General features: G+C 32.4%; 2 protein-coding genes across 3 annotated transcripts; both read left to right on the plus strand.

Annotated features, from left to right (window-relative positions):
* Window positions 1-329: 329 nt before the first annotated feature.
* Window positions 330-7,452, plus strand: LOC141456367 (cx9C motif-containing protein 4). Of its 2 annotated transcripts, none has more exons than XM_074132290.1 (4): window positions 330-410; window positions 543-639; window positions 706-815; window positions 7,116-7,452. In XM_074132290.1, exons 2-4 carry the CDS (start codon window positions 582-584, stop codon window positions 7,143-7,145), a joined length of 198 nt encoding a protein of 65 aa, XP_073988391.1. In that variant the 5' UTR covers window positions 330-410; window positions 543-581; the 3' UTR covers window positions 7,146-7,452. The 2 variants fall into 2 exon arrangements, with proteins under 2 accessions (XP_073988391.1, XP_073988392.1); XM_074132291.1 differs by lacking the exon at window positions 330-410 and adding an exon at window positions 443-461.
* Window positions 7,129-9,086, plus strand: PIG-M (Phosphatidylinositol glycan anchor biosynthesis class M). Its single transcript, XM_074132284.1, has one exon. The coding sequence runs from the start codon at window positions 7,602-7,604 to the stop codon at window positions 8,772-8,774; it is 1,173 nt and encodes a 390-aa protein (XP_073988385.1). The 5' UTR covers window positions 7,129-7,601; the 3' UTR covers window positions 8,775-9,086.
* The last annotated feature ends 1,805 nt before the right edge of the window (window positions 9,087-10,891 follow it).

Here is a 10,891-nt window from a genome sequence, read left to right on the forward strand (position 1 = left end):
GTTAATATTTGTATTACGTTGTTAATTTTATATTTATCAGAGCAATTGGAAATTAGGGATAGTACTCAATGTGTGTTAAAGAAATATAGTTTTGTTATTAACTGGGAAAGCTAACATTTAATGATATAATAATATAATAAATTGCGTGACATTTGTTCTTATGTTTAATCGTTCCAAACCTTCTGCTGCCTCATTTTCATTTTTATTTGCCTAAATTTTTTGGGGCGGGGCGGAATCACTTTTTTTAAAAATAGGGATTTGAATCAACTCGTTCCACCATCGGACTCGTTCCAATGGAACGAGTCCGCTCAAATAGCCCATCACTACTACTACTCACACGTAGAATCGAATGGTATTGAAATTAAAATCCGTCCCACACAGGACACACTGCTGAACAGGAGGTTTCAATCGTAAGTGGAATATGTATAGATAAAGAGTATTCTTTTCAATGAAGTTGTTTTGTTTAGTAATTTTTCTGATTTAATATTGTAAAATTTACGTTCATTATTACTAATTCATTACATGTCGATAACCTGTTTTAGTTGATTGTGTGTGAAAGTTGCATCTTAGCTGAAAAGTATATGAAACCCAAAGATCCTTGCAAAGTACACGCATGTAATATCCAGAAATGCTTGAAAGGTAATTTATTTAAAATATTTTTTTGTTGCAAATTCAGCCTAATTTTTTTGTTTAATAATTTCTTAGAACATAACTTTCAAGAAGACAAATGTAGAAACTGGATAGAATATTTAAGAGAATGCTGCGTGGTTTGGGGTGAAAAGTCAACGTCTTGCTCTGGTATTGATACATCAAAGGTTAATATAAATAAAATTTTGCTCATTGTAATTTTAAATCAGGTTATCAATGATTTCATATAACCTCTCATACGTGATACTGCGCTAATCCGAGGAGAGATATCTCGGTGAGCTAAGAAAAACTAGTTTTTAAAAAGAGCTAATTTCAACAAATTTGCGTTGCTGTGATTATAATAGAGATAAACATTTCTATTGTCTAGATCACTCCCTAAATTGAATAAGTCATAAGGGATGAATAAGTCATTTAAAAATATTGATAATGCTCACTTCAGGCTTACTTTTCTCTTTTATAAAAATAAAAACAATCCATTTGAAAAGTTAGAAATCTCTAATTGCACTAATTGTACAGCTGTTGTGCTAATACTTCTAGTGCTGGTTTGATGGATAATGCAATTCAACTGATCGATCACATTTAAAGGGGCGTTTACATAAGTTGAGCGATCACAGGATCTAACCAACCACAATTTTCGACTCCGAGCGTTCGTAAAACTTGGAATGCTCACTCCGTTGATGTAAACGGTTGTGATATAAAACATATGGAGTGGGGAGTGCTCTTTTAACGTGTTCACTTCGTATCCGTTTAAATTCAACAGTTTACTAAGTTTTAGGAGTTTCTGTGTGCTGAAAATTTGCAGACTTTAATGTGCTTTTGTTATTTGTGTGAAATTTGGAAAAAATCTATCGAGCCGAATCGGAAATATAAGCGAATAAAAAGAATTGACTGATTAAAATCTGCCTAGTTTGGAATAATCTTGTCCAGGTAGGTTTTATGACGTACTAATTAGTGGGAGATAAACGTCATCTCAAGTAGAACTGATCTGTCAACAAACGGCAGAACGGATATTGACTTTGTTAGACGTTTAGGTAAACGAGATGTTAGTAGGAATCGTCCGATTCTCGTAAGACTGGCTACTTTCCGTTCTAAATTAATGATTATGCAAAATGTTTTTAAGTTGAAAGGCTCTAATTTTTCGATTTCGCATGATTTTCCAAAAGATGTAATCGAAACTCGCAAGAGCTTACGACCGAAGCTTGTCCAGGCCCGAAGAGAGGTAAAATTTGCTGTTATAAAATATAATAAACTGGTGATAAAAGATAGCTATGATTCTCTTTTAAATAGGAAAAGAATGATGTCGGCCTCTCCTCCTAGTAAAGATCAATTATTGCTGAATAAGGATAACAAGCTAGATACTACTAAACGGAACAAACTGGAACCAGACCAGAATATTATTCCGAACAGTAATTCTGAACTGTCTGATTATACTCGTACCCCCAGAAGTGTGCAGTGTATAGATCGGAAAACTTCAGTGTCAGACTCTTAGCAACTACGGAGCGGATTGGTCGACTGGATATTTTGAGTTACAATATAGCTGGATTGAAAAGGGTTTTATCGAATAGGAATTTCATTTCGTACGTTGTCAAATTTGATATTTTTATGATTTTCGAAACTCATATTAAAGAGAAGGATATAAATAAATTCACCAACTTGTTTCCGGGATTCGTATTGAAGTGGGTAACAGCATCTAGAAAAGCTGCAATGGGGAGAGCTTCTGGTGGTTCATTGTATGGTATAAAAGTTAACAGTGCAATTTCTCAGTGTGCTAGCTTTGTTAAATTGTCGGGCAGAGATGTGATTTGTGTAAACATATGTAGCGATTGTTTTTATATTGTTCCAGTGTATTTAAATCCTACTGCATGGGAATTAGATTTTAAAAAATTATCTGATATCCTTTATGGTAATAGTAATTTAAAATTTTGTTTGGTTGGAGACTTTAACAGCAGGACTGGGTGCCTGCAACGAATTTCAAAACATTGTTTAAACTCAAGGTCATTAGTGGAGAATTTTTATAGGAGATCTAAAGATAACGTTGTTAATAAAAATGGTAAAGCCTTACTGGAGTTATTAGAAGATTTTAGTCTAATTATTTTGAATGGACGTGTGAAAGGTGATTTGGAGGGGGATCTTACTTACATTAGCAACCACGGTTCGTCAGTCATTGATTACTGCTGCATTAGTGCAGATGTTATTCATTATATTTCTAATTTTCAAATCAAAACTCAAATTTTTTCAGATCACCTGCCTTTAGAGATAACTTGTGACATTAGCGTAAAAGAGCCCAAAAGTGTTCCTATTCCTATACCTAAACTAATATGGCGTCATGGGAAAAACTTAAAGGATGTGTACCAATACAAATTAGATAAAATGCTAAATTCCATGATATTAATTACGGACAACACTGATTCTAAAATAAACTTTCTTATAAATCTTATTATGTTAGCTGCCAATTTTAACCCTAAGCCAAAGCAGAAATATGATTATTGTGAAAAATGGTTTGACAGAGAATGTTTTAACTCTCGGAAGTTATCGTTTCAGAGTCTAAGAAAGTATCGGAAGTCTAATCAGTTAAGTGATAAACTGGTCTATCTGAAGTATAATTATGATTTTAAAAAATTGTGTGAGTTAAAGAAAAGCCAGTTTAATGATAAGTTATTAAATCAGATAAATAATAGCCATAATAGTAAAGAGTTTTGGCAGGCGGTGAGATCTGTTAAGGGTACGAATTACAAATCTCATAGTATATCATTGGATGAATGGACTAAGTATTTTCAAGATCTATATAACCCCTCTTTGAGTATGAGTAGAATGCAGTATGCTGCGCCTTTTATACAAAATACAAAATATGATGCGCCATTTACTATGTCAGAGTTGGAAGTGGTACTATCTAGGGCTCGATGTGGAAAAACGCCTGGCCTTGATGGTGTTCCATATGAACATTTTAAAAACGCACCTCACACTTTTCTAAAATTATTACTAGATGTATTTAATGAAATATTTGATTTTGGTAAAGTTCCATCTAGCTTTAGAAAATCAGTTGTTTTTCCTCTTTTAAAAAAAGGAAACTGTAATGAGGTTTCAAATTACAGAGGAATTTCTTTTAATAATGTTGTTGGCAAAGTATATGCTGGTCTAATTCTAGAAAGGCTAACAGAGTGGGCTAACAACGGTATTCTAAATGAGTTTCAAGCAGGATTCCGGAAAAATTACTCCACTATTGACAATATTTTCACATTGGTTAACCTAGTAAAGCTGAAGCTAAGTGCTAAGAGGCAGAAAGTCTACGCCTTTTTTGTTGATTTCGCTGCTGCCTTTGATTCTGTTGACCGATATGCTTTATTTTTTAAACTTAATAGTTTGGGTCTGTCCACAAAGATTATCCGATGTGTTGAGGCACTTCTCTCAGATACGGTAGGCTGCGTTTGGGGTCCGGAGGGAAGAGGCTCTGAGTTCAATATGGCAATGGGAGTTAAGCAGGGTTGTGTGCTTAGCCCCCTCCTTTTCTCTTTATTCATCAATGATATTGAGGAGTGTCTGGACGGGGGTGGTGTGCTTGTTGGCTCCAAAAGAGTAAAGTTGTTAGCATTTGCTGACGATATAGTGCTTCCCCAAACGCTGCAAAGAATGATTAACTCTCTTTGTAACTACACGCAGTTATGGAACTTGAAAATAAACATGAAGAAATCTAAGATTATTGTTTTTAGGAATGGAGGAAGGCCTGCAAAACGAGAGAAATGGTTCTGCCATAATGAAGTTGTAGAAACGGTAAATGAGTACAAGTACTTGGGCGTGACATTGACCTTTAGATTGTCATTTGTAAAGCATATTAAAAGTAATGTGTCTAAAGCTAAACAAGGGCTAAACACGTTACGGAGTCGACTTATAGAAAATAATAGTATAAAGTATTATTCGAAACTAAAATTATTTAACAGTGTAAGTCGCTCTATGGCTTGTTATGGGGCCCAGGTTTGGGGAGGAGACCAATATGAAGATCTAGAAAAGCTATACCGTTTCTTTATTAAAAAAGTGTTTAAACTGTCATTATTTGTCCCATCTGCCTTTATTTATTGTGAAACTGGTTACCTTCCCATTTATACTCACACCCTCAAATTACAATTAAAATACATTGTTAAAGTTTTTGCTATGAGTGACAACAGGTTACCAAAAGTAGTTGCGACCCAAATTGTTTCTAAGAAGCTTTTTTGGTTTCTAGACATCATCAACCATTTAAAAAAATATCATATAAACTTTGAATGTAATACTAACAATATAGCCTCATGGAACAATATTTTTAATAAATTAGTAAAATGTGTCCAACTACAATTTAAAGAGGAATTTATGCAAAAAGTTTTGGAACTCGATTCCTATAACATTTATAAAGAGCTTAATTTTAGCTTAGGTAACAAACATTACTTCAATTGTAGTTTATCATTGGAGCAAGTCAGGTGAATAATTAAGGCTCGAGCTGGTTTATTGTATTTAGGTAGTTCTCCGCCATACCACCATGATAATACCGAAGAAGTTTGTCTCTTATGTAATGACCTAATGCTTGATCGAATGTACCATATATTGGTAGTTTGTTCTAGACTGAGTGAGGTCAGACTAAAATATTTTGGGAATATTTCTATAACAAATGTGGAAATATTAGAAATATTAAATGGTTCTGATTGGCCTCGGTTAGCACAATATTGTAAAGCAATAAGTATATACGGTTCTACTATTGGTTAAATTACATATTAGAAATAAATGTTAGATTTATAGGGTAATCCATTACTTTCTGAAAAAGGTTATTATTACGAGGGTCGTTTGAAAAGTCCGTGCAAAGTCAGAGAGATAGCACCACTGGCGCGTATCGAGGTTATGTTTAGTTAGTAGCATCTCTTGGAAGAACACACACCAAGTTTCAGCCAGATCGGTCTATTTCTTTGTGTTTGGCATTCATTTAGTCGAGTGATTTTCAAAAAATGGACGAAAAAGAATTTCGTGTGTTGATTAAACACTACTTTATGAAAGGCAAAACGCTTCAGGAGACTAAAGAGAAGCTTGATAAACTTTATGGTGACTCTGCACCTTCGAGTAGAACAGTTAATAAGTGGTTTCAAAATTTTCGGAGTGGCCATATGGGCACAAGTGACGCTGAACGTTCTGGACGCCCTGTTGAGGTTACTTATTTTCTTACTTATTATTCGCAAATGATTTTTTGAAAACTTTTATTTACCAAAATTTTTTTTAACTCTCTGGTTTCTTTAATAATAATAATAATAAAAAGAAAGAAAAAAAAAAAAAGTATTAACCACTCCGCCGACGGTCATTGACCATGGCAGATGTCTTTATAATTTATTTGGTACACCCAGGAATGAATTTTATTTTTATTATTATTTTAATAAATAAAATAATAAAACATATGTTCATAGAACATTAATCTGTGATCGCCAGACAAAAGTTTACATTCTAATCAGCGGTTAATTCAATGATTTGATATTTTTTAACACTGCTCTATTTTGTTTAAAATTGTTTTCTCGTCATTTTGATTTTTTAAAATTATTATTTATAGAATTAAGCTTAAGAAAGTTCTTCGTAATTTAAGGGATTAATATTTTTTAATGTTAATGAAAGTTATTTTTATTTCCCTCTGGAAAATTTTGCCATCGCGTTAAGGTTTCGAAATATAATTTATATCTGTTTTGAGTTCCCATAAGTCCGAATAAAGTGGTTTTAGAAATCTCTCTCTCTCTCTCTCTCTCTCTCTCTCTAGGTTGGGTATTTGAACTTAAGAGATAAAATAAAATAACGCATGAAGTCCATACTTAATATTTCGTAGATAATGATCTTCTCCTCCTTTGGTTTTCACTCACAGATTGCTACGACTATTTTTTTTTTTATTCCAACGCTTTGTTTGATGTACTACTTAGGCACCTTCCTTCGCCATAAATGAGGTCCTTTGAAGTTCGTGGTGAGAGTTCCCTGTTCAGGAAGTGTCACACTAAGCTTTTGTCCTCAATGCTTTGCTATAACAATCTCACAATCCTTGAATTTAATAATGTATGACTTGATAACTGATTGAGTGGAATTAATTATCCTTCTCTGTACCCTTCACAGCAAAAATGTATCGCAGCTAGTCGAATGCGTAGTTTGCAGGACTTGTGAAAGAATGTAGTTTTGAAGGATCAATATACCTACGCAACTTGTGTTATGAAAAATGGAAATATTAGGAAGAACGATTGCCAATCAGAATTTAAAGTGTTTACTGAGAAACTTGTTTCGTGTAAACGCAGCATTATGAAAGCAGGCAGTGCACTGAAAAGTAAAAAAGCTCTTTGCGCCTGGAAAAAATTATTAGGATAAGATTAAGTTTCGTTTTGTTGTAAAGATTTTTCTGCACAAAAAAAAATAAAATAGAAATTATAATTTTATCGTTAAAACGCTTTGTTATTTTTTTTAAAAAAAAACTTGTTTGATTGCAGGTGAATAAAAATGTGGAAGGAAAAAGTTGAAATCTCAAAATTTCGCAAGACATCCAAAGAATTACCTTGGGTAAATAGAAATCCTAGATTATTCGTCATCCTGACTTCAGCATTTGCTTTAAGTTTTTTGTTCAGCAAACCAATTTATGATTTTATGTTTGACGAGCGTATCCTTCATCCAGAATTATCTCGTTCATTCGTTGCTAGGAAAGGAGATGAGAAGGAATGAATAAGTAGTGAATATTTATCATGGAAGCAGTGAAAAAAGCTAAATTTCGAATGCGTAGTTTGCCAGGACTTGTGAAAGAATGTAGTTTTGAAGGATCAATATACGCAACTTGTGTTATGAAAAATGGAAATATTAGGAAGAACGATTGCCAATCAGAATTTAAAGAATTTATGAAGTGTATACAGAATAGTGCTAGTAAAAAAAGTATTAGAATATAGTAATTTGTTACACTTTTTTTTTTGCGGACAATATTAAAAATGAAATTTACTAAACATTGTGCGATTGGTCTAATTATAAGACTTAGTTTTATATATTATGGAACCTATCAGGATGCAATTTCAGAAGTGCAGTACACAGATGTAGATTATAAGGTGTTTACTGATGCTGCCAGATATTTGCTAAATGGAGAATCTCCTTATAAACGTCACGCCTATAGATATTCTCCTATCATTGGACTGTTTCTTTTACCAAATCTTCTAATTCATCTAGAATTTGGGAAATTCTTGTTTTCTGTTTGCGATATATTTAGTACCTACTTTATATACAAAATTCTTCGCTTGGAAGGTTGTACTGAAAACGAAAGTATTAAGTGGAGCCTGTTTTGGTTGTACAATCCACTTTCTATTATAATTACCACTCGTGGTAATGCTGACTCTCTCGCTGCTCTTTTGGTTCTCGCGACATTGTACTTGTATAAGAAGGATAATTTGTTAGCCGCAGGTATCGTACATGGGCTGGCTATACACTTCAGGCTTTACCCTATTGTTTTTAGCCTCCCTCTCTATACGTCGGTTATTGATCTGCATTCAAATAAAATAATAAGTCTTTTCTATCCGAATAAAATGAGACTTACTTTAGTGTTTTCTTGCATTGTTTCATTATTGTGTACAACAGGATTTTTCTACTTATTGTATGGTAATGAATTTATTGATGGCAGTTTGCTTTATCACTTGAAACGATTCGATATACGTCACAATTATTCAGTTTATTTTTATCTTCAATACCTCAGCTACAAAATAGGTTTATCTGAAATGACTAGATATCTTATGTTAGTACCACAAGCAGCACTTTTACTATTATTAACAGTTGTTTTTGGAACTAAGCGCACAATAGCATTTTGTGAAATGTGCATGGCATTTATTCTAGTTATGTTCAATTCTGTAGTTACTTGCCAATATTTTGTTTGGTATATGTCCCTCCTTCCACTATGTCTGAAGGATCTAAATTTTGGCAAAAAAGAATTGTTCCTTGTAAGCAATTATTGGTTTACATCTCAAGCTGCCTGGTTACTTCCTGCTTATCTTTTGGAATTTAAATCACAGGATACATTTCTTTACATTTGGATTCAGTGCCTTGTATTTTTTTGGGCTAATATTGTTGTACTCACATCTTTAGTAAGGAACTATGTATCTAAGCATAAAGTGAATTGAAAAATAAACAATCATTACAAAAAAAAAAAGAAATGTAACTATAATAAATGGTTGATGTAGCTAGAGAATTATTTACAATGTATTGATATTAGAAATTATTTGTATTTTTAAAAGAAATAATCTGTTCTTTACTGGAATGTTTTTTTCTCTCCACAGGCATGCACTATTATATTCTTTTTACCATTCGCACAATGTACTAGTATTCTTTATTTGGTGTAATTAGTTTATTAGTACTACATTCTTAAAATGATTTATGCAATTTTTAAATTTTATTGATAAATGTAAGTATATCATTAAAATTGATTTCATAAAGTTGCCTTTTAATTAATAATATACTGGATACCTAAAAATCTGTCAACAAAAATGAAAACTTGTATAGAAATTAGTAATTAAATAATCAGTTATTTTACAATCTGCCTATCGAATACTTGATGAAAGCCGGTTATATAATGTTAAAAAGCGATGTAGATTGTTTAAAATTTTAAGTCCTTAAAGTTAGTTTTGTTAGTTGAAAATTCCTATCTGTACGAATACCGAAAAATAATGGAACAATCAAAACACAACTTGATCTTTTTATGTGCAAGCCACCATTTTAAGGAACACTCATTAATCTCTACTACTCACTCGAACCGTCTGCTAAAGTCGGGGTAATTATAGCTAGAATACCGAACATAAGAGTCATATTTATTTATTATCAACATTACTTTGAAAGGTAAATTTATAGGGAATCATATCCTACAGCCTCCATCAGCAGGAATTATCCTCATACAAATTTTTCTAAAGAAATGATTGTATGCTATTTACGAAGTTAGCAATTCTAGGAGCCATTGGTCGTGAAAATCTCCAAAACACTAGATCTAACTTACATTTAAAGCAATGAGAAAGGACTACATTTGAAGAAAATCAGTTAACCAAGAATGTGGTTTTCTTTTAACTCTAGAAAGAAGAATGGTTTTTGGAGAATAGAGGACAATTTTTGAGTACAATCGGTTTGGTTTCTGCAGTGACCATAATCATAAATAATAATCATTTGCAAATTTTGTTGGGAAATTGTGCATGGTTGTAAGTGACCATTTGAGTAATGCAAACTAAGTGGTTTTAATGGATGGATCGATGAGGTTAGATCACAATCAGGGCGACAGAGGAAGAAGAGTGTTAGGACGAATGGGGATCTGGGTGCAGCTGCAAAATGAATAAGATTACCTATTTATTAAAATCGACTTTATTGTGGTAGAAAAGATTTAGAAAGCATTCAATCTTTTGAAAAAGATTGGAATTCATAACTCTATTATGATTTGAGTGAGACAGCCACAAGACATTTTTAGGATCAGTTTTTTTACAGCTAATCAACAGATGCTTTGAAAATGCCAAGTTTGATGAATTATGCAAATCTACTATGCTACCTAATAGATTAGAAATTAAACAGGGTAAATGCAAGAATTTCTATTTAGAAATCTAGAAACGACTTCTATTCTCCGAATTTAAAATAATTCATATAGTAACAAGTCTAATTATTTATGTACTTATTTCGGAATTAAACGATTGCATAAGAATCATTAAAAAGTGCATTTTTTCAGGCTATCTAGCGGTCATTTATAAAACTATAATGCTATAGTAGTTTTACGTACTGCCGTTAGATAGCACAGGCATGCAACTTTTGTAATCAAAAATAAATTTCTAGTCATTAATTTTTTTTGTTATGTAAATGTTTAGTTAAATTGATAAATGAAGGTCTAATTATTATCAGTATATAAGGTTCATGTTTCAGGAGATTCCGCGTTAAGTCATGAACTGTTAATTTCTAGTTTGTCAACAGCTACAAATTTTTAAGAAGATAAGTTTAACAGCCAACATCATTCTACTTTTTTAGAATTTACTTTTTTAGAAAACAAACCAAAGAAATATGTATGTATATGCAGCTCTTACCATTTCCTCATGAAAATTAGAAACAACAGATATGATTGGCCTTCAAATAGATTACCATCCATTTAATTTAAAAGATTATAAAAATAGATTTTTATAAAGTATAATTGGAATAGGAATTTTAAGGGGATGTAATATCTGCCGACATATAGTGCCCCTTGGATATCGCTAAAGGGACTCATAGTCGAAGTGAA

This window comes from Rhodnius prolixus, unplaced genomic scaffold (genome assembly GCF_049639745.1).
Source record: "Rhodnius prolixus isolate KJV_2025 unplaced genomic scaffold, Rpr scaffold_4, whole genome shotgun sequence".
NCBI lineage: Eukaryota > Metazoa > Arthropoda > Insecta > Hemiptera > Reduviidae > Rhodnius > Rhodnius prolixus.